The 22,886-nt window shown below is 41.5% G+C and overlaps 5 protein-coding genes across 11 annotated transcripts; 2 read left to right on the top strand and 3 right to left on the bottom strand.

Moving 5' to 3' along the window:
- The first annotated feature begins 2,170 nt into the window (after positions 1–2,170).
- LOC133899435 (uncharacterized) lies at positions 2,171–4,886 on the top strand. The gene is made up of 7 exons (XM_062340421.1): positions 2,171–2,307; positions 3,063–3,201; positions 3,285–3,476; positions 3,771–3,936; positions 4,108–4,190; positions 4,307–4,375; positions 4,507–4,886. Exons 1-7 carry the CDS (start codon positions 2,171–2,173, stop codon positions 4,675–4,677), a joined length of 957 nt encoding a protein of 318 aa, XP_062196405.1. The 3' UTR covers positions 4,678–4,886.
- A 193-nt stretch (positions 4,887–5,079) lies between these two features.
- On the top strand, positions 5,080–6,390 carry LOC133899618 (uncharacterized). Its single transcript, XM_062340629.1, has one exon. The coding sequence runs from the start codon at positions 5,709–5,711 to the stop codon at positions 6,285–6,287; it is 579 nt and encodes a 192-aa protein (XP_062196613.1). The 5' UTR covers positions 5,080–5,708; the 3' UTR covers positions 6,288–6,390.
- A 707-nt stretch (positions 6,391–7,097) lies between these two features.
- On the bottom strand, positions 7,098–9,534 carry LOC133899619 (acyl-CoA-binding domain-containing protein 1). Its single transcript, XM_062340630.1, has 4 exons — positions 9,388–9,534; positions 8,720–8,837; positions 7,631–7,693; positions 7,098–7,490 (listed from the first exon to the last, which is right to left on the bottom strand). The coding sequence occupies exons 1-4, from the start codon at positions 9,397–9,399 to the stop codon at positions 7,408–7,410; spliced, it is 276 nt and encodes a 91-aa protein (XP_062196614.1). The 5' UTR covers positions 9,400–9,534; the 3' UTR covers positions 7,098–7,407.
- Positions 9,535–12,135: 2,601 nt separating this feature from the next.
- Positions 12,136–16,173, bottom strand: LOC133899579 (uncharacterized). 7 transcript variants are annotated; one of them, XM_062340575.1, is made up of 6 exons: positions 16,016–16,173; positions 15,701–15,790; positions 14,770–14,849; positions 14,475–14,505; positions 13,718–13,877; positions 12,136–12,850 (listed from the first exon to the last, which is right to left on the bottom strand). In XM_062340575.1, the coding sequence occupies exons 2-6, from the start codon at positions 15,777–15,779 to the stop codon at positions 12,397–12,399; spliced, it is 804 nt and encodes a 267-aa protein (XP_062196559.1). In that variant the 5' UTR covers positions 15,780–15,790; positions 16,016–16,173; the 3' UTR covers positions 12,136–12,396. The 7 variants fall into 7 exon arrangements, with proteins under 7 accessions (XP_062196559.1, XP_062196562.1, XP_062196560.1 ...); XM_062340578.1 differs by having other exon boundaries at positions 13,718–13,850; XM_062340576.1 differs by lacking the exon at positions 14,770–14,849 and having other exon boundaries at positions 13,718–13,850; positions 14,475–14,600.
- A 3,330-nt stretch (positions 16,174–19,503) lies between these two features.
- Positions 19,504–21,819, bottom strand: LOC133899282 (large ribosomal subunit protein eL13y-like). Its single transcript, XM_062340260.1, has 5 exons — positions 21,712–21,819; positions 21,293–21,423; positions 20,527–20,660; positions 20,040–20,198; positions 19,504–19,954 (listed from the first exon to the last, which is right to left on the bottom strand). The coding sequence occupies exons 2-5, from the start codon at positions 21,399–21,401 to the stop codon at positions 19,730–19,732; spliced, it is 627 nt and encodes a 208-aa protein (XP_062196244.1). The 5' UTR covers positions 21,402–21,423; positions 21,712–21,819; the 3' UTR covers positions 19,504–19,729.
- Positions 21,820–22,886: the final 1,067 nt, after the last annotated feature.

Here is a 22,886-nt window from a genome sequence, read left to right as displayed (position 1 = left end):
GGGATGTGAGAACAAGGCGAGATGTGGGCAGTGATTGGTGTATCTTCTACACTGGAGGAGTTCCTCGGTGTAGTTCAGGAGAGGAACCCGGATGCCATAAACAGCTTACATCGTTTAAGCATTGGTCATTGTTGCAGTTGGCTCTAGTACTTTTCATACTAACCACATGTTGATCTAATGGTAAGATAAGTTGAATATCTCTGTAGCTATGATCATTTGGGCTTACACATCGACGGTGTGACTAGGCAGGCCTGTAGATACATTTGTGGTTGCTCTGGGAGTTAACCTAAATGGGCTCCGCACCAAGCGATACTTGATTCAAATGGTTGGCATGAGTACCCCCTTGGGTGGGTCTATGTGTTCACTCAAGTCAATGATCTTCGAGTCATGTGGGTAAAGTTGTAGCCCCCTGCAGGGTATAAGAATAATCCAAATTGTCACGCTCTCAGTCATGAGTATGCTTATGTCCATTTGCAGCAATCGTAGAGTTGCGAATGTGGGTTGTATGGTATGGTTGGATGAGATGGGTTTGAGATGGTTTATTTTTTCAGTTATGTTCATGAGATGGTTCCATTTATGTTTATATGCAAGTCAATGGTTACAGAGTAGAAAGGTATATGTGGTTAAGTTTAGGTACTCATACATAGGTGTTAAGGTTGCTTAGGCATGCGAATTTACTTAACCTTGTGGCCTACTCCTTACTAATGGCTCAATGCATAATCCTTGGAGTCAGGCTATTATAGGTACCTATTGTGGATTAAGTCTTGCGAGTACTTTTGTACTCATGCTGCTCTTTTAAGTTCTACGGGTGAGGAGGAGCTCGTGTTTTGCTACTTCACGTCCGCCGATGTAGATGACGGGAATGAGTAGTGCAAATTACTCATGTGGCGAGGCTTTTGGGTGGAGCCTAAGGGCACTTATGGTTTCACCTAGCTTTTGTTGGTTCATAGGTGTAAATCTTTCACTGCGTAGTTTCTAGTTTTGGTTAGGAGATGATCTGTTCTTTATCCTCCTAGCTTCCTTTTGATGTAAATTATTGTAAATGGTTAAATACTTTAGAACTTGTAATATAATTTAATTACTTGCTTTTTTAAGCTTTGTTGTGATGTTATACGTTAGAAAGGCATGTGTTCTGATCTTGGGCACAAAATATTTGTCAGGACTACCAGGATGATATTTCGGTTAATCATCGTGGTCTTGATTAAGCAAATGATCGTCTCGATGATTAATTGAAATGTTATTTGGTTAGTTCCTCGCAGCATGGTATTAGAGCTTGGTTTAATGAAGTAGCATAAAAATGATTAAGATGTGTGTTAGTAAGATGTTAAATCCACTAAAGTAACCCACTAAAGCTTCTTTCATACCTCCTCTTACTAATATGCCTAAATTTGCTATATTATGCCCCTAAGTGTATTGTATTTAGAGACGTATCGAAGTGAAGGTCGTGGTTGACGAATCAAATCACTCTTATAGTTGGAAGGGTTCGTCGTGTGTGGAAAGCGGTGGCGCAGACTGCTGCTTGTGCTAGACTCACAGCGGTCTGACCGCCACATTACATGCGGTCTAACCGCCAAGCGATAGTCTAACTGCTAACACTTGCGCATAATTCGTTGTGAGTTGTGAACTAGGCTACGTTCTCGCATATGTTGCACTACATTTTTGGTCCTGCATTCTCCTTATACTATGGTGCTCTAGTGTGCATCATTTTCCTTGGTTCGATTGGTGCCATTTCCATCAAGTCGGAGTTTAACTTTTCACCATTTTTCTTTTTGTCGTCTCTAATAGGATGAAAACCCGCCAAAGTCTGAAAGATCTTCCTAAGGGTTCCAATGAGAATAACCCTGTACCGCCTCCATGGCCCAGTATGGCGGATGTGTTAATGCAAATTGAGTAAAACCATCAAGCTCAAGCGTCGCTCCTCGAAGCTCGCGTATGTAACATGGCCCCTCACGGAGGAGGAGGAGCCAGACACTGAGACGACTTCTTAGATTTCCTTAGGACTCAGCCACCCACTTTCACACGGGCTGAAGATCCTCTCAATGTCGACCATTGGCTCTGAACCATCGAGCAAAAGCTCGTGCTTCTCCGGTGTGAGGACCACAAGAAGGATCTTTTCGTTGCCCATCAACTTTAGGGTGCTGCTGGGACATGGTGGTCCAACCTTCTGGCCATGCACGTCGCCAACCACCGGGTATCTTGGGTGGAGTTCTGCCAAGCCTTCTGTGGTTATCATATTTCCAAGGGGATAATGGAGATCAAGAGGCGGAAGTTTCTGAACCTCAAGCAGGGAGGGAAGTCAGTGATGGAGTATGTGCACGTGTTTAACCATCTTGCATAGTATGCACCGGATGAGGTCAACACCGACGAGCAGAAGCAATACCGCTTTGTGAATAGCCTCTCTTCCAAGATGCAAGATCGCTTGACAGTTCATGAGTTCGCCGACTTCAACAAATTGGTGAGCACCTCCCTTACTGTTGAGTTCAAGCTAAAGAACCACCAGGAGGAGGAGAACGCAAAAGGGTTATGTTGCCTTCCATGGGTGGGAGCTCTCAATGTACACGGATGGATAGTCAACCTCCTACATCACACATGTCATCTTCGACTGCTTCTCGGCCAATGTGAATAGTGTGACGCCCATCTTTCTTTGCAAGGGCAGCCTCCAAGACCAGTCGGTTCTCAAGGAAGTGTGACATGTGACCCCGACGGCCAGTGTTACAATTGTGGGCGCGTCAGGCATTTTACACGGGAATATCCTTTCCCAAAACTCGGAGCCGCGGTGACCACCCCAAGGCCACCACTACCCGCGCCATCCTCTCATCAAGTCTCGATGATTGAGCAAGTCCCTAAGTAGGGGTGAAAAATAGATAGCAGATATCCGAATTACCCGATATTCATATCCGCCAAAATACGAATATAAATATATGTATCTGTATTCATTTCTGAAATAGATACTGCAACCTGTAAACTAGTGCTGAGCCTAAAAAATGGCACCAAAACATCTTGAGGAGGGGGACGCCTTCGCGGTTCAAAAGCGAACCATCCGGTCGCTTTTTGCATTCGAGAGGCGCATTTAAAAAAGCAAAAAAACACCAAAAGGCGGCGGCCACGCTCTCCTCTGTGGCTGCCCCCTCCCTCTCCAAGCACAGCTCCATTGTCAGAGCTCAGCAGCAGCCACCTCCTTTCATCCTCTCATCGTCAACCGTGAGTGCTCAACGCCATTAGCATGCGTCCATTCTTGCTGTGATCATCGCTATTGTTGATGAGTTGATGCTGTTGTGGAGCAGAGGACCGCCTTCCATGGGCTGTCGCTGGTGGACAGGAGGTGGGCGGCCACTGCCGGCCACCGGAGAGGCACCGGGCGGCGGAAGCTGCTGCAGGTGAACGCGAGGACCACCGCGAAGAACATCGAGGTGGAGGTCGACAAGCCGCTCGGACTGGCCTTGGGCCAGAAGCCCGGTGGTGGTGTCGTCGTCACTGTCAGTACCAGCTCACACTCTTCTCTTGCCTTTACTTGCTTCCATTCCACGCATGCCTCCCGTTCTTGTCTCTCGGCATCCAGGAATGGGTATTCCAGAATTGAATCGATGTTTCCAAGAGTCACTATGCTTCATAAAAAAAATGTGATCAAAATTTTAGAAACGATTTGAAACTGAAGATCTAGTTGCTAATTGCTTCTGTTTAAACAACATGTTAAGTACGATTGGCTGAAACTGGAAATTCAGAAAGGTTCCAGTTTCTAACTAGAGATTATTGGTTTGTCATTGGAATAGTCTGTGGAGTCTGGAGGAAATGCAGCAAAAGCAGGTCTGAAAGCCGGTGACCAAGTGCTGTACACAAGTAGCTTCTTTGGAGATGAGCTGTGGCCTGCAGATAAGCTGGGGTTCACCAAGACAGCCATCCAGGCAAAGCCAGACTCTGTCTACTTTGTAGTGAGCAGCTAAGCACTTTTTTCCCTCAGATTATCCTGTCTACATGGTTAGCATCACGATTGCATATGCAATTTGCAATTTCTGATGCTGAACTTGAAGGAACTGATTGCTGTGGATTGTATTGTGAACTATTCATGTATGTATCTTCCCCCAAAGCTCATTTTGAGTTATCTCAGGGGAGGTACCGACGTCGATGTGAAGCGCCTACCGAAAAGGCCAGCGCCACCTCGATTTGGACGGAAGTTAACTGATGCACAAAAGGCAAGATCAGCATAGCCATGGCTGCTTCAGAGTGCTTCCATTGCTTCTACTCATCTGCCTTTTCCACCTTGAAGCCTCAATCCGAATGTTATAACATGGAAATCCCCTTTTTCTAGGAGAGAGCAACACACGTCTGCCTTGATTGTGGATACATATACTTCCTACCCAAGCCTTTTGACGAACAGGTAAGATAACTAGATATGCACAGCTCTCCCTAAATCCTTTACAGAAACGGTGTTCAGATTGTACAATTGGTGTAAGTACTGTGTTTCAGAGTTGTTCTGATGACTTTTATCCATTTTATATATGTTTTCAGCCTGATGAGTACGGCTGTCCTCAATGCAATGCGCCAAAGAAGCGATTTGCAAGGTACGACGCGAAAACCGGAAAGGCTATCGGTGGCGCTCTGCCGCCTATTGCAGTGATCATCAGTTTGGTAATCGGCATTGCCGGAGTAGGGGCCTTGCTTGTATATGGCCTGCAATAGGCTGTTCGTCTCTTCAGACACATTTTTGCGGTGCGTCAAGAAGCTCAGCTAACTGCTGCTGTACCTGTACTCTACCTCACAAAACATTCTGAATCTGAGTGATATATATCAAAGGGAAAGGAAATATATTATGTTTGAGCCTAATGACTAGTCTAATTTCCCTGCTATATGCCTGGGCATCAATCAATCCCTCTTTTCTTTAACCATTATTCAATTTTGCTACTGAATAGCAATGCACTTCTCAGAAATGCTTCCATTGTCATGTTGCTCTCAACAGTATGTTGTGTTTTCTTGCAAAAAGTCCCTGCCATTCAAGTTCCGATCCGAACTCCAAAGATATACAACACCTTGTCATGCACACATTCTAGAACCATACAGAAGCATCTTTTTCGTGACTTGTAGCAAATGATTTGCTAGAATTCACTGAACTTTGTGCGCAATCTGAATTGATGTATTTTTCGCGTGTGACCGATTACATAAGCTTTGCCACCACCTTCTCTAATATCTATTACTATAAGATCAACTGTACTGATGTCCATAACTACTACCACTATGGTTTGATCAGTCTGTGGTTGAATGATCCCTGGTACAGTTCATGATATCAGCCATCATTTTCAGCCACTTAACCGGCTTTAAGTCTAAATGGAGGCAATAGAAAATATTTTCCCCATTGAACCCAAGTCTAATCAGAGAATGTGACCCAAGCATGAGAATGACCTGACCTGCAAGTCCTTGTTTTCAATGTCACCTTTCTCTAGGATCAGTTCATCTACCGATTAACAGTTGGCCCCTGTCTCAGCTACACTCCAAGACAGTAGGCATCAGCAAAAAGCAGATAGTTAAAATTAGTTGGAACAAGATGAACAACATCCACATGTATCAGAAACTTGTCAAACCTGCATTGCCATTTGCTACAACTAGTCTGCCATTACTTACTGAGAGTACTGCTTGGTTGTGCTTTAAAAATCACAACAGAAAATCTTCAGATATTCAGTAGTAGCATAAGGAGCTTACTGAAACAAGAGGTGATCATGAGCTACCGGGGGAGCGCGGGCCCGTCGCCGGCGTGGGCGGCGAGCCGGGGGCCGTCCCCGGTGGTGCCGCTCCTCATCGTGGTGGCGCTGGGGTGGGTCATCTGCAGCGAGACCCTGATGGGGTGGTACGAACAGGTGACCGAGGTGAAAGAGACCGTGACGGACAACGCCGCCCTCCTGGTCCTCGGCGCCGGGCTGCTGCTGCTCGCCGCCGCGGTCGTCGGCAACCGGAGCGAGGTGGTCCTCGTGCCGCTGGCGCTGGTGGTGGTCATGTTCCTGATCCAGAACATCATGGTGGCCGCGCTCCTGCTGCTGCTGGCGGCGTACGTCGCCGGCATATACTACTACCGGCCTGACCGCGGGTACTACAGCGGCGGTGTCGGCATCGCTGGTGGCGGTGAGTGGGGCGGTACCGGGTTGGGGTTCTACATGCTGCTGCTGCTGTGCCTGGTGCTGTGCGCCATGTTCTCCGACGAGGGTACCAGCTGGTGGATACCAGGTGTTCTGCTGGTTGCATGCGTGCTGTGTCTCAACGTCTTCTCAGGCGGGAAAGTCTGGGGATATGAATACTTCTGAACATGTTGTTCTCCGGGCATGCCAGATGGAACAAAAAATAACATTACTACAAAAAGTATATGAGCGCTGCAGTGCTATTAACCTAATATATCATCAGATTAAGCTTCTTGTCTTTTTTTAATAAATAGTTTTGATATTGTCATTTTTCCTTTGCAGACTTACCTACCGTTGTTTTCCCTGCTTAGATTTCTCCTACCCCGTTTGGATCCCAGAATTAGGACCTCAGAATCGGAATTGGAATTTAGTTTTGTCAATTTCAGCTGTTTGGATGTTCTCAGAATCAGAATCGAAATCGGAAGTCGATTTCTACGGAATTGGATAACACTTGGCCCAGGCTCTGCACGATTCAAAGCTCCACCCCTTCCACCCACGACCTCGCCGTCAAACACCACCTCTTTCTTCTCTAACTCCGGCCCCAAGTCCCAAAGCCAGGTGCTCACGCCGTCCCCCAATGACGACCCCACCTCCAGCAGAATGCTCTCTGCCGACCACTGGCTCCACCGTGATGTTCGTATTGCCGACCATATCCCTGACATCCTTGTTGGCGACGCCTTCTACTACCGAGCCAAGCTCTGCGTCGGCGGCGACGGCAAGGCCAAGAGGCCGGCAGCAGGGAGGAGGCAGAGGCGACACCTAGGTGGCAGAGGAGGTGGGGAAGGGTACAAGCTTGGAGGCGGCGGTCAAAGTCGCCCATCGCCTAAGGGTCTTAGATCTGGATCTGGAGTGTGCAGATTCAATTTTCTCAAAGTTGGTAGCCAAATAATATTTGGAATTGATTTTATCTCATTTCCATTTCAACAATTTCCTCACTAACCAAACAAAACAATTAAATTGCAGCCCATTTCCATTTCCACCTGGATATTGATTTTGACAATTTAGAGATCCAAACAGAGCCTTTATAATTAACTAGTCTGCAAACCAGTGTTTTATGCAACTCAACATTACGAAGACAGATCACAATTTAAAAGACTAAAGTCTTCATAGATAAATGGATACCTTAGGTAAACAATACATGAACAGGTACATGGTTCACATCCCCAGTTGATTTAATGATCTAGTTCTCATGATCAGGTAGCATAGAGTCCAGCTGACAATAGCTGTTTGGTTCAACTTGTAAGACCTAAGAGTCGCCTGCAGCAGCCTCCTCCTGGAGCTGCTTCACCTTGGTGATATAGTCACTCATTGCCTCTTCCTTTGATTTGCCTGCAAATATTGCAGAAGTTTTAGACAAGTATAATGCAACCAAGCAATTGTACTGTAATAATATATGTGTCCTCGTAAATACAGCGGTAGTTAAGAAAATTAAGTTGTCCAAAATACAAGGACCGGGTAAGTATATGAACCTTCAACAGCCTTCCATGCATCCCATTTGGCCCTGTCCCTCTGGTTGAATATGCCAGGCCGAGCTTCAGAAGATTATTAAGAAACTTGTAAGCATAGTGGTGGTGGAAAAGTACTATTGTAAACACAAAAGCACACAATGACAACAGACATGCAGAGTTAATGGCAGGTGGATTACATTCAAACAGATAATTGACTAGAAGTGCTTTCAATGCTACATGGGCAGAGCATCGTTATGAATTATGAGTGAGGCATCGGCTGCGTGGCCGTATATTGGTATAAAGAGAATCAAAAGGTTGAAAGGAACAGTACGATTATAAGTTTTTGAGAATGAAACTGAAGAATCCGAGGGCTGATTTAGCACAAATATTATCGGTGGTTGCTTCTTTTGCATGGGAAAAAAACAGATAAATGTTCATACTCAGCTACTCACAATAGCGCTAGGAACTTGAATGTTCATTAGAAGCCAGCTGAAGCAAATATCCTCACTAAATAGTTATCGCAACATAGGCCAGAGAATACTGTATTTCTAATCTTAGTTGAACTCTACAAGGTTGGATGAGTATCCAATACATCCATACTATTTGGTACTCCCACTGAACACAAAAGAATCTGAAGAACACAATTGAGGAGGTGCATGCTTGGGCAATCTACTATCTTGCAAAGCCTTTTGTTGCTTTGCAAGATATATCCTACCTAAATAGTATCTCCAAGGGCCATGGTTAAAATTCGAAGTACAAACAAAGGGGAAAAAAGGTGAAAAGAGCACTACCGGCAAATATAGGTTTATCATCTTCTTAATTGTTGTCAGTTTGCTTGCTAGATTAATTCCTCATTTTTATGTTCTTGTGTCTGCCAGTTTCAACAGTGCATTTTTTCCAAGGTTTGGATCTCTCAAGTAACTAATTGCTAAACTTTTAGAGAATTTTTCATGATGATACCTAAGATCCCAAGTTAGACACAGTACTGAATCATCCGTTTAAATTGCACCCTCAAAATGTGCGAACTAAAAAAAATCATACACCCGGCAAAAAGAACTAAAGAAAACAAAAGTAGCTGCCAGCCATTAACAAATAGTCAAATATACATACAGGTATTCACATCTCCAACAGTGGCTTGCTTGTAGAGTCCATAGAGGATAAGCTTGTTCTCATTGCTAATGTTCTCGGGCAAGGTCTTCGCCTTCTCGGCGTACTCCTCGAAATCCTCCTGCAACAGAGACATCGCTTGCAAATCAGTCGTTATTCCTCTGAGCAATGTTACACTCAACCGTTTTACAAGATCAATCTTTCAAATAAAATCGTTTTACAAATTCCAACCATTCAACATCTACCTCCTTGGAAACAATGCCAACCTGTTCGAAGACTCATGAGACTTCTAACCCAGTTTTTCGACAGAATCATAGAACGAAGCAACATCCAGATATCCCAAAGTGCTAAAAACTTACAGTGGATTCTCCATCTTACATCTTAAAATCACAAGGAGTGCTAAAGACTGTCCAAATGCATTAGATCTCCTGTTAGCATGAACAGCAATAACCTACAATTCGAAGTGTCGCAGCGAATCAACACTCTCCATCTACCAGATCTTGGCTAATCACACAAATCTGGACGGGAATACAGACCACGCGGCACCGGATCCCGACCCTAGGTCCGTACACGAGGAAATCTAACGCCCGCACATTCCGACACTCCAGAGGAACAGGAGAGACAGAACCAAATGCCAGAATTGAGGGATTCTAAGCGAGTGATTCGTGTACCTTCAGACCCATGCCTTTGGGGGTTTAGGATCGTCTTCTCCTTTCTTTTCTTGGTTTCAACGATGAGTCCGATCAGGAGTGAGTGACAAGATTGGACATTTAGATCCCATTATATAGCGCGGAACTGGAATTGTGCAGCACCAAACCCCCTTCGTAGGGGGAGTTTTGCAGGGAGGCCCTCGCAAATCATTGCAAGAAAACTCCCATCACAACATGTGGCTTAAAAACAACGTTCAAAAAATCGGTGATCGATAGTTGCTCGATCGATCGGAGGAGTAGGGTTAATCGGTTAATTAGATATTAACTAAATTAATTGACTATTAATTAGTTGGTATAAAGTATTTGTGTAAACATGTATAAGATGCTAAGAATTGATCAGGACATCAAGATGTTAGCTTGATAGTTTGATATTGTAGTTTTGATGACGAATGCTTGATTTGTAAAATAAATGTGCTTGAAATATAAACAATAAATTAAAAAAAATAGCAGCAATCATTCTCTGGAGGGGTGCCGGCTTATGGAGGGGCTCTGTTGGGCGGCCTGCTGCTGGAGGTGGTGTGGTGCACCAAATGGTGCGCAGTGTCCTTCCAGATCTGACTACTTGGAGCTGAGCTGTGGTGTAAAGCTAGACGAGTTGTTTTGCGATTGAGTCAGTGGACTAATCACCCAGTCAACTCGATTAATCGAGTTGTCAGACCGATTAATCGGTCAGTCAATTTTAAAACCGATAACAGGCTAATATCACCGATTAATCAGCTGATCGACCGATTTTATTCATCAATGCTTAAAACCAGATATTAGGTCAGGACTAATGTGGAGTTTTGACAAAGAAAGCTGCCAAAACAGCCATCAGAAAACTAATACACAAAAAAAAAAAACCAGATCGGATCTTAGTGCCCACACACACACAAAAGCAGATGCTAAAATGAAGTGAATGCAAATTGTTATTCATTCAGACCTGCTGATGGAAGAAGAGCTTTTACACAGTTTTTCCGTCTTCCGTGGCCTGTTGCAAATATTTATTTGCCAGTAAGTTTGAAATATCTTTTTGCGAGTGAGCAACAAATATTTTTTAACCGAAGAAATGTACAATTTTGACAAGGACAAGAGGAAGCATTGGGAGTAAGTTAGTACAGTGCAAGATTCCGATGGTAGCTAACTGTTTGGCCATGGAGCATTCAGGGTTTCATTTCAAAGAAAAGCAAAGAAAATTTGGAGCTTGGAGGGCAGCAACAAGCCTCCAATTTGGAGCGTTGCAGAAGTAAGATCCAAACAGGTCATGCACATGGCGGGCAAGGAAAGGATTGGCTGCAGCATTCATCAAACCAGCAGCAGCTTGCAAACACGCAGCTGTTTTCCCAGTCGGATCAGGCTGAATAGTGCCGCTCACTCAAGCTACCTCCAGAATGGAGTTTTCCATCTTTTCAAGCATTTACATGTTGTTGGTTTGAGCTGAAACGATAGGAGTAACTAAGTACTATAAAACCAGTTACTCTTTACACGTCAGACGCACCATCACGAACACGCACTGTAATAGCTTGTACAAAGCTAGCTACTTCTGCTGCCAGCCAGGGATGCAAGTTTTATATTTTTTAGTTATTGAATTGATTTAAAACTCATTCGATTAAACTAAAAGTACACTTTACCTACGTAAGCTGGAAAGATAAATGAAATAAGGGTCTTTTTAAACCGCGGAATTCTCAAAACACAGGAACAGGAAAAACAAATGATTAGAGTTGTCTAGCGTTTGGAATCCTATGGAATGAAAGACACAGAAAAACTGCAGGAATGACCATTTGAATGGAGTGTAGGAAAAATACAGGAATCAAAAGAGAGAGAAAGACACAAAAGTAATTTTTCCAAGAGATTGGACTTCATGTTAGAAATCTTCCAAATTTTCTATGGAATAAACATTTCATAAGAATTTTATAGGATTTCTAGAGGTTCAATCCTTTGTTCTAAAGGGCTCCATAGGAATTTTTTTTATAGGATTCGAATCCTAAGAAGTTCCTACATTTTTTCTTTGTTCCAAAGAGACCTAGAGTGGTGATCTAAAACTATCTATTAATACCCACTTACATTTCTGTTACCAGCATAAGTAGAGCCAGGAGCAAACTCCGGAGTACAATGCTTACATTGGTACTAGCATATGCTCAAGTGACACCGGTCAGAGGACGAAAAGAACGGCAGAAAATCCATCCATCCATCTTTTTTTTCTAAGTGGTTGCAAAATATGATGGTAATAGTGGGCATCGAATCTCATCACACATCTCTGCAAAGATCAGATCAGATGCCAGCGACCCCATACTACAATTTCTAAGTGCGTGGAAATTGGAATGCAATGATCTAGCGACAGCGAAAGATTCCATTGCCCATACTCGATAAGGGCCGGCCTTCAGCAACCATCCTTTAATTTTCCTTGACAAAAGTAATTATGCCAACATTAAAACAATAACCAATCAAGCGTAAAATAAAGATTAATTCCTAGCAAAAGGACTTGAATACGATACGTAGATACAATTTGTAAACCGGCACTATGTGTGATCACTATAAGATTCAGGTAAGCGTGATATAAATTCTGAATTTCTGATATGCAGAGCTCCTAATTTCAAGCAACCTCGTGTAAGACCAAAAAAATTCAGAAACGCATAGCAGGATAGAATCCAATGACTGTCAAAGTGAAGGGGTATGATGAGGACACCAAAACGATCGCCTGGTTTCTACTTCCAGCATCAAAACAAATTTTAGAACATAGCAAGCATTTGATAAACTTCAGGAACCCAATCTTTTCATACAATAGCATAACTGTTTTAATCTTTGGGGGGGGAAGGATGAGAGAAAGACAGCATTCCCCTATTACACATGTAGACTTTGGAATTGCTATTTATCCAACAGAGGGGAAGATCGCAGACCAAACACATAGCAAAAATAATTACACATACAAGCCAGCTTAAGAGAGCGAACGAGGAGAACATCTGAATTAGTCTGCGAATTTGTTTTGAAATGTGCTCACTGCTGCTGAGGTTGACCTCCAAGATCCTTCCTAATGTTGCGCCGCTGCTCTGCCGATAACCTCTTGGGGAAATTGACGTCGAACTGGATCCTCAGATTGCCTCTTCTCCCATTCTCCTTGGAAAAAGGCATCCCTTCCTTTGCGATCACAAGCTCATGCCCAGGCGTCACCACATCGATGATCTGAATCGCCAGGTCACGCCCATCGAGGGTCTTCAGATTAACAGTGGTTCCTGCCAAGGCATCCACCAAGTCGATCTTCTTGTAGACCAGGAGATCATTGCCTTCTCTTGTGTACACATCATGGGGCTCCTCATCGATGATAAAGACGATGTCGGCAGGGAGCTGGTTCGGCTGCTTATTGCCCTTGTCCGGGAATGTGATCTTGGTCCCCTTCTTCCAGCCAGGCTTTATGTTGATTGTTAAAACCTCTGTTTCGGTCCCTAGTTGCCTGTTTAAAATCCAGCAGGTTAGAAAGGGGGAAAAAAGCAAGTTAGGCGGAAAGGAAATCGTTGAATGCATGTTGCTCTTAAAATCTAGGAAAAATTAATTATATATCTTAAAATTGATCAACATTTGATAATATATTCGAAGTTAATTATTTTTTAATCATATGTCTCACTGAGATTAGTTTGTAATTTTGTTACAAACTAGTTTACTTGAGTCATATGATCTAAGAATGATCTAACTTCAGACATATGAACTCCTTGAACACACGTGGAAACGAGGTTAACTTAAGAATGATCTAAAGAATGATCAAATTTAGGATATATAATCAAATTTTCCTAAAATCTCCATTTAGTGTTTATGAACTCCTTGAACACACGTGGAAACGAGGTTAACTCGATTTGTGTTGTACATTTTTGAAATCAAGCTGAACACTTCCAATTCGATCTAAACCTTTCCGAGAGATCGAAGTTGAAAGTTTGATTTGGACTTGGGAATTTTTTTTTTATTGAGGTTGTTAAGAGGACGAGAAGGAAGTAAAAATTGATTTCCACGTAGAGGGGGTTCCAGCCTTACAGGCGGACAAGAAATTTTGCTCCAAGAAGAATCTACCTATGGGGCTATGAAATGTAACGAGGGTTTCAAAATGTGTCGGTAATCACTCGATATTCATAGTTACCGATCAACTCGCTACAGTTCGTATTCAGAAATCGACCGATTTTTTATTAAATTCAAATTTAAAAAAATAAAAACTTGACGAAATTCAATCGATTTCTACCAAATTACTGTCAAAAACCGTGAATATCGAAGAAATCACCCGTCGGCAATCGGTCGAATCGAATTTTGAAACCTTGACTGTAAACATGCTTACCCGTTAGGCTTCACAATGCTCCTGGATATCTTCATCTTGCGCGTTGCACCGGCATATAGATCTTCAAGTTTGCAGGGCAGCTTTGTTTCCACGGCCGGTGGCTTTGTGCCAAAAATACTGGACGACGAGGAACCTGTCCGCAAGGTAGAGACACGCATTGCTACCACCAGGTCAGACACACTCGCATACGTATGTTAGTGATCACTTTGATCCCTCAACTTTCTTGGTTTGCTCAGTTTGGTCCTCCAACTTTAAAAGGGCCGGTCAGGTCTTTGAAGTTTGAACTTATACATTTGGTCCAATTTGATCCCCGTGCTGATGTGGCAAGAAACAAATATTGTGTGACCTGGACTGTATGTCTGAATTTCTTCAATTTTAGTGGACTCGGAAGGCATAAGTAGTGATGACAATAGGCACACTTTAACTCTAACAGGTGCGGTTTAGGATACATTTTTTACCCGTTGGTCTAGACGTAGGTTTGATATTAAACTCAATGGGTAGAGAAAAACAGACATAAAATAGTCATATTCGTATCCGTTCCAAATATCTAATATGTGAGATCAAATTATTTGATACTATATAATGCTTGTGCTAGCTTTTACCTATGATGGATTATGAATGTGGTTGCGAGTTCAAGAATCAGCTCTCGAATACAAGTTTAAATAGCTTTTATCCATGGTATGATATCGGTTGCCATCCCTAGGCATAACACATTGGAACACCAAAAAAATCAATTTTATTGGTTTCTGAGCCTCACCTGAACGGGAGCCAAAGAACCCAGCAAACCGGGAATCGGATCCACTGACTTCACCCACTGGTGAAGTCAGGTGACTTCGAATGCCTGTAGACCGTTGGATCACAGATGGATGGATCAGATGCACTGCTACAGTATAACGGAACAGTAAAAATGTGTACATTAAATTAACGGAACTGTTGCTACAGTATTTATGTTACAGTAAATCGACGTCAGAGAACTGTTCATCTACTCACGAATTACTGTTCACTCGTGACTTCATCCCGCTGAAGTCAGGGGATCCGGATCCAGCAAACCGAGGACTGAAGCGGTGGTTTCGAGAATGGAAATGGAATATCTCATTAGGGAACAAATACTCCATCCCCTTAACTTCTCTGACTTTAGAATCAAGGGAAAATATGTGAGACAAATTAACAAAGAGCCACCCACAGCACATGATTTTAGAATTAATCCACACTAATATCTGTTGACCTTTCCCTATTACGATTTGTGGATGGACATGACTTATTTATCATATTCACTGATGATTTTTCTCATTATGGATAAATTTTTTCCAATTCGTGATTGATCTGAATCGTTTGATAAATTTAAGATCTTAAAGTAGAAGTAGAAAATTAGCATAATTTTAAAGATTAAGTAGTAAGATTAGATCGATGAGGAGAATATTATGGGGGACATGCACCTTATAGATAAATTCCTGGTCACTTTGCTTTATTCATTTGATAAAATGGTATAATTGCTCAATACTCAACACCTGGCAAGTCTAAACAAAATGGAGTAGTTGAAAGATGTAACCATATACTTATGGGTATGGTATGGAGTATGATTATAATTCCAGTTTGCCAATTAATTTGTGGATAGAAGCATTAAAGACAGTCTCGCACGTATTTAATTAGGTTCCTAGTAAATTAGTACCTAAGACATCTTATGATGGATTGAGAGGGAACCGAGCTTAAAATATTTACCTATGTAGGGTTGCCCTACTGAAGCTAAGATATTTAATCTATGCATCAAAAATTAGACCATAAGATCATTAGTTACCATTTTATTGGATATCTCGAAAGATCCAAAGAATATCACTTCTATTGTCCAACATGTACCACTAAAATTATAGAAATAAGACATACTAAATTTTTAGATATCATCCACGGTATCATATCTGTTGCCATCCCTAGGTATAACTCATTCAAACACCCAAAGATTCAATTTTATCGGTTTCTGAGCCTCACCTGAACGCGAGCCAAATAACTCAGGAAACACGTCGTCGGCGTTCCGAGGACTGAAGAAGTCGTTGCCGAACCCGTCCATGGATGCGGAACCTGTAAGAAAGCAAATACTCATACTATCCGTCTTGCTAGCACGGTACGCAGAATTTCAGCAGCTGTTTGAGCAAACTTGGGACTACTTGCAGATATTTTTTAAAAACAAAATCTATTTACTCCACTGTACTCAAAACCATATTTGATCTCAGTATTTACACATGCCTGACAAAAACAAGGTGGAACCAAACAGCGGTATAGTGAGAAAAAGGGTCTTGTTTTCACCTAGCTGCACCGGATCGCTGCAAAGGAAGAAAGAAAAGCCTTGGTGAGGTCCAGTCTGCTGAACAGCTAAGCAGCCATTTTTCTCATCTCATGAGAACTCGATGCTGCTACGGGGTGAGGAATGAGGATGGAGAAGTGATTTGCCCCTTTTTCAATATGCGAAGTGGTTATGCTACTAGCCCTATCAAGTGGACAAAGCTACTTTTGAAGGTCGTGGTTTTAAAGTTTTTGAATTAAAAAAATTCCATCTAAGTTAGCGGTTGTAGCTGATGAATTTTGGTTGTTGATTTTTTACAAAATTTTTTTAGCTTTTTAGCATATTAAAAATTAAAAAAAAACTATTTCCAGCCTACTTTTCAGACCTAAGTTTATTTTAACCATAGCCATTTTCTCATCTAACCCAAAGCTAAAAAAAAACAAGATCAAAAACTAGCTCTTTAAATAGTTTCTAACTTTTTTAAGAAAAAACCAAAAAAAATATCCAAAGGGTGTAAAAGGACCACAGACAGAAAGCGTAAGGCTCTACTTTCATAAAAAAAGAAAGAAAGAGAACCGTCTCATTTTCAATATGTAAAGTGGTTATGCTAGCAGTGTAGGCAAGTGGACAAAGGATCACAGGTAGAAAGCGGCAGGCTCCCTTTCCACGAAAGAAAGAGAGAGAGAGAAATTAATATAAAAACTCAAGGACATCAAACAAACAGTCCGGCCGAATTAGTCATATTATTCGGATGCTATAGAAATCAGAGAATGTATTAGTACTCTCTTTCTCCGTCTAAAGGTATTAAGTAGGGATGTAAGTGGATATTTAATAGGTACTTCTGTGTCAGCACTTAGTTTATTTTTAAAAAACTTAATTGGGCGAGAGTGATTTTTTAGTTTATTTTTTTTTAATTTTGGATCGATCCAATATTTCAGAAAATAGAAAATTTACATCCTTATATACTAGGCTTTTATTCCACATTCCAATGTAAAATGTGTGTGTTGTTCGCTACTTATTCTTAATAAGTACTCCCTTAGTTCAAAAGCACATGACATATTTTATTATGAAGTCTTTAAAATTAGATTTTGACTATTATTTTTTCACATAATATATCAATTATGGCTAAAAATAATATAGTGTCAATGCATTTTGACATATGAATATAGTCATAGAATTTTTATATGTTAAGCGTACTTATAATTTGACTAATTGTTAATCAAAATATACAAAGTTTGACTAAGGTACTTACTTCTTCGACCTAAAATATAAGTTCATCTAGCCAAAATCTTCTTGTAATCTATATCGAAGATCAATACAAGAACACATGACGTAAGATTATTATTCTTTGGAAGGTCTAAATCTATGTAAATCTTTATTTTCTGGTGCATAATTTGATGGGACGAAGTATCCCTGTTTTATTCACGTATTCGTAAGATCGTGATTTACTAATTATAGACACCAAATATAAGTTGGACTTATATTTTCGATCGGAGGGACTACCTTTTGCTTAGCACTGTTTACATTCATGCAACATCAACAAGTACATAGCGGTGGATCCCTATAATTTTTAGGCATGGAAGAAGAAGAGAAGAAGAGGAGAAAAAAGAAGAAAAGTAGAAAAAAAAAGAGAGAGAGAAAAAAAAGTAAGAAGAAGAAAGAGTCACCTACTTTTTAGCTCTGAATCCGTCATACGTAAGAGCCGCAAGGCAACCCACGTCATTGCAATTCTTTTCATGTATGCTAGCGGCAATCCACAAGGCACAACAGTAGATTGCAAGCATGCAATTGTCTCCCCCAACATGAATCTGAAAACAATGATCGTGCAGCTTCAAACATGTGCTAGTTATGTATATTTGGCAGAGCTCCAACTCCTATATATATGCTAGATTTAGGGTTTATTAGTTAAAATAAAATGATTTAAGTCTTTATCTTTAGTCTAAAATGCAAACAATATAGTTCACTCAAACAGGCCTTGGTTGAGCTCAAGCAAAGCTAACTTTTTTACACCACCAGGCTTGCACACTATTATAATAACATGTACATACAAATAAAAAATGATATCTAGTTGTGCTATCATGGTTTATTAATCATCTTGTAACGAAAGAAAATTTATGTCGATCTGATATGCTGTCGTTCAGTTAGTCAAACAGCTATGATGGTAGGGTCGAGCATCTTCATATCGGCTAGCTATAAAGAGTCCATGACAAACTTTTGCATACTTGAATGACTAGTAAGAGCGAAGAAGTCCATTTTACACCTTGAACTATTGCCAAAAATCCAGTTTCCAATCCTAAACAACAAAACTAAACACACAAAAACCTTCAACTATCAAAACCGGCCAAAGTACCTCACCATTCTATTCAAAGTTGGTTTTGCTACGAGGTGGTGTTTATGTGGCAATGGTTTTGGCACATGGGCTAGTTTTTAGGTGATGTAATGACACAATCATCAAGCATGTGGTGGGAACCACCACTCTCTTTCACTCCCTCCCATTCCCATGGTAGTCACCATGAACTCTGAGTTCCCTTTGCCTCCAGATCCTCCATCCCAAGACCATTGGCCATACTCTATCTCTCCCCAGCCATGCTGATGCACTCTATCAACGGTTTTGGCACTGGAAGCACATACAATCTACCTTCGCTTTTGGGGAAACGTTGAAAAAATAGAAGAGGGGGAAAGGAGGAATGCTATATTGTGAATTGGATTGATGCTTCCAGTGTTGTTTCATGAATACCTCACTCTGGGGTGCTATTTCCTCAACACCGCTCCCAAAGGGTGCTGTGCTGTTTTCTGAATTTCTCCGGGCCCATTGCCCTCCCCCTCCCGGCCTATTTCTCCTTGTATTTTTTTTCATAGGATTTTAAAAGAGTTTTGCAACGAAAAATTTACATACAAAATAATTGATAAGAGAGTGTTACGAACAAATATTCTTTTTTTAATAAGTATGTTATCAATTAATCATCTAATTAGTAGTTAATAAATAGAAAGACACCTATTGAGAGACAACCAACTGTCGAACGAATATTTAGCCATCCATTCACTATATACATATATATATATACACAAAACATCTATCAAGATGAACGTTCTTTGATTCTCTCAATCTCTGATCTACTGTATCTCTACCCAAAACAGTCTCCACCGGTCTGATCCAGATCGGACACCTCCCAAGCTCAGTGCCTCCCCTCCAGAGTCCAGACACGCATGCCACAGCAACTCCACTGTAGCCCACGGAGGGAGGCGTCGGCAGTGCCAGACTCCATCAGACTACAGTGACCATCATTTTTCCAGACAAAGCAAGCAACCACCAAAACAATCAACCGGGGAAAAACATTATTTCCAATGCCAAGTCGAATTTACATAAATTATAAATCAACATAAATTTGGCAAATTATAAACGTACGCAATTCATAAAACAAGATTTTGTAGGCTTCAACAGCTAATTCTAATCCGCAGTACTACTGAGCAGTGACATCGCCTAAAATTGAAATAGAGAAAGTGTAGCCCGTAAATCAACAGTACGTCTTGGCTAATGAAATTTAAGCAACCTCGTGGAAGCACAGTAATCTCGCAAGCACATAAAAGGGTCAGGTATCAAACAGAAGGGGTATGAGGCCACCAAAACGACCAGCTGGTCTCTATTTCCAGCATCAAAACAGAATTTAGAACTAGTCCTTGATGATAGCATCCACTAGTGACTGAATAGAACAAAACAGGTACTATGTCTGGTCGCTTCACTTCTTCTCTTCCTTCTCCGCCTCAGCAGCCTTCTTCTTGCGAGCACCTTGGTGCTTCTTGTTCATCCTCTCCAGGCGAAGCTTACCGTAGGCCTTGTATTCCTTCATCTCATCAGTCACCTTCACAACCTCAATCGAGCGCTTCTCACCACGAGTAATAGGCATGTAGTCACCCTGGACCTGGGTGGCGGTGGCAAGCTCCTCCAGAGTAGAGTCACCAGCCTGCAAGGAACATGATCAATGATTAAGGTTATAAACAAGAGATCATCAAAAGATAATACATTCAAGCAAAGAACTCTAGTCGTACCTTGACCTTGCGAGCACGCCTTGGGAAGATAACCAGCTTGGCCTTGTATGTCTTAAGCCTCTGGACATTAGCCTGCAATCCCTCAAGTGATTTGTTCTTGCGGCGGTGATCCACAGAAATGCCAATGGTTGGAGCAAGCTTCTTTGGAATGCCTGCTGCCTGCAATTACAACATGATAACATTACCAAGACCATCAAGTTTCTAAGCAGATGATTTTGTTAGAATGAAATAGAAATTTCAAGCCACTACCACAAAATTTGGCTAACATAAGTAAACTTGCTGTCATATGATAAGAAACATTCAAAATTCAACAGAAGGCAACAAGCATGTATGCCAGCAATCAATACAAAATAAGTACAAATCATGCATATTGTATTGAGTGCAAATTCATTCCTTGTACCAAATTAGATTATTAAAAATGATATGTCACTGAAAGCTAATTAGAAGATCTGAGGAAGTTGCATGGAACAATGAAGCAATGCATCACCTTCAGTTCCTCAAGGGTAAAGCCTCTCCCAGCCCTTGACTTCATGTTGTACTTCAGAGACTGGCACTGCACAACGGGGCGAAGGGGGCCAGCAGTTGGGCGTGGGAAGATCTTCACAGCCTTCTTTTGACGAGCTGTACAGAGGACATCCCAGGGTTGTTTTAGAAATTGTCAGCAAGCAAAACACAAGGAAACACACAAGGAAAAGAATGGCAGATAACAATAGCAAATACAAACCTTCATCGCAACTGTGCAGTAAAGCAGCATTTATAATGAAATATATTTATGTTAACCATGGGTACCAGTAACATTGACAGAACCCTATTCCTATAGGTTGAATGTGTTTCAAGAATCAAACAGATGCAGAGCAAACCCTATTAGCACGTCACTAAAGCATGATTGGCGCTTCGTGTACACCGGAGAACCAAAAATGCAGTAGACACAACACAGACACTTGGGAAGCACGCATAACGGCTATCCTAAAATCAGTTACACGAGTTTTTGTACAAACAATTCGTTGGGCTCTTGATTTGACACAATGAAAACGTATATAGTGGGATTTCTAATGAACAAATTGTTAGCTTTAACATAAGCTCATCAACCTACCACTAGAGCACTTCTACAAACTACAAACAACGAAAGCATGAGCATATGCGCTGCATTCGAGAGCATAGCAGAGATCTAACGTTGACAATGAGCAGCCTAAAAGGCTGTACTGAAGCATGAACTCTCATGAAGGAAAAGGGGGGAGGGGCGACGAGCTCACCGATGCGGCGCCTCTGCTTGCGGGCGGGCTGGTTGAACCAGGTCTTGACATAGTTCTGCCAGTGCTTCTTGAAGTGGCCATTGGGGATAACGTTGTTGTGCTTCACCATTTCGGCCTCCTCTGCTTCTTACCTACGCAACAGCGCAATCACATCGCATCAGCAAAGCCAAACAACCATCGCAAAATCATCTAGAGCAGCGCAGCGCAATCTAATGCCAGCAGTATCAAGAACGCGTGGCCAAGTTCACCTACACGCGCAAATACTCATCAAAAGCAACCCCCACCCACCCACCCACACAGCCTACAGCTACGAGCTCCGGGGAGAGACGCGTCGCAAGATCTATCTGCACGCGTCGACTGATCAGCGGAACGAACAGACAAACGAGCGGGCCGTTCACCCGTCGCTCGGAATACCATACCTGTGGAGGGGGCGGCGGCGGGAGGAGGACGAAGAGGACGTGGGCGGGTGCGCGTGATGGAGGGAAGGGGTTGTAGGGTTGGGTTGGCAAGTTATAACGGGGACGCGCACCGCGAGCCCTAGCTTGGACGGCCGAGATGTCGCCGTGCCCCGACGCGGAGTAAATGGGCCGAACTAATGGGCCTGGATAGCGATTCCGGAGAATTTTTTATTTTTATATTTCGAAAATAAAAATATATAAAAATAAACACCCATTTAAAAAAGATTGCAAAATTAAGCTAGCCCCTGAAAAAGCGGCAGGCACCTAGTTTTAAAAAATAAAGTTTAAACATAAAAAATGAAAGTGTTCTATTACTCTTAAAATTTAAAATAGTTATAAAATTTTTTATTAGTGTAAAGTGATATGATCTAACTCTAAAAAAATTAACTCAAAAATTAATTATATAATTATAAATAAAAATATAAATTTTATTGTACATAGTCTAATATTTTTTAATTTTCGAGATATAAGAATAAAAATGGACGAAATTATTACTCTTAAATAAATATCAAAATATCACTTAAATTAGGCTTTTACTCTCTTAAATATATCTGGACGAAATTATTACGCCCTGAACTGAAACCCACTTTATCATAGGCTTAGTTCCGCCCTTGAACTTAATTGCAGAATGTAGATCCGTTTAGCGCAGCTTCTCCATCATGTAGCAAGATAAGCCAGTAGGATTGTGTAGCAGCTTAGAGCAACACCAATATATTATCTATATCTCTATATAATACTCTCTTAAATATATCTGGACGAAATTATTACGCCCTGAACTGAAACCCACTTTATCATAGGCTTAGTTCCGCCCTTGAACTTAATTGCAGAATGTAGATCCGTTTAGCGCAGCTTCTCCATCATGTAGCAAGATAAGCCAGTAGGATTGTGTAGCAGCTTAGAGCAACACCAATATATTATCTATATCTCTATATAAATTATCATCTGTAAAGATTTTTTTTCTATATTACTCCATCATTCTAACTTTATATTCATATTTTTACCCTCTATATTCTCCCATATTTTTAATAATATTCTATAACTAATAATATATTCATAACGACTATATTTTTATAACGGTTATATAACTGATATTTTTTTCAACGGCTATTTTTTAATGTCTTTATATGCAAGTCTGT

This window comes from Phragmites australis, chromosome 18 (assembly GCF_958298935.1).
Source record: "Phragmites australis chromosome 18, lpPhrAust1.1, whole genome shotgun sequence".
Taxonomy (NCBI): domain Eukaryota; kingdom Viridiplantae; phylum Streptophyta; class Magnoliopsida; order Poales; family Poaceae; genus Phragmites; species Phragmites australis.
This window is presented reverse-complemented; position numbering and strand designations above follow the sequence as displayed.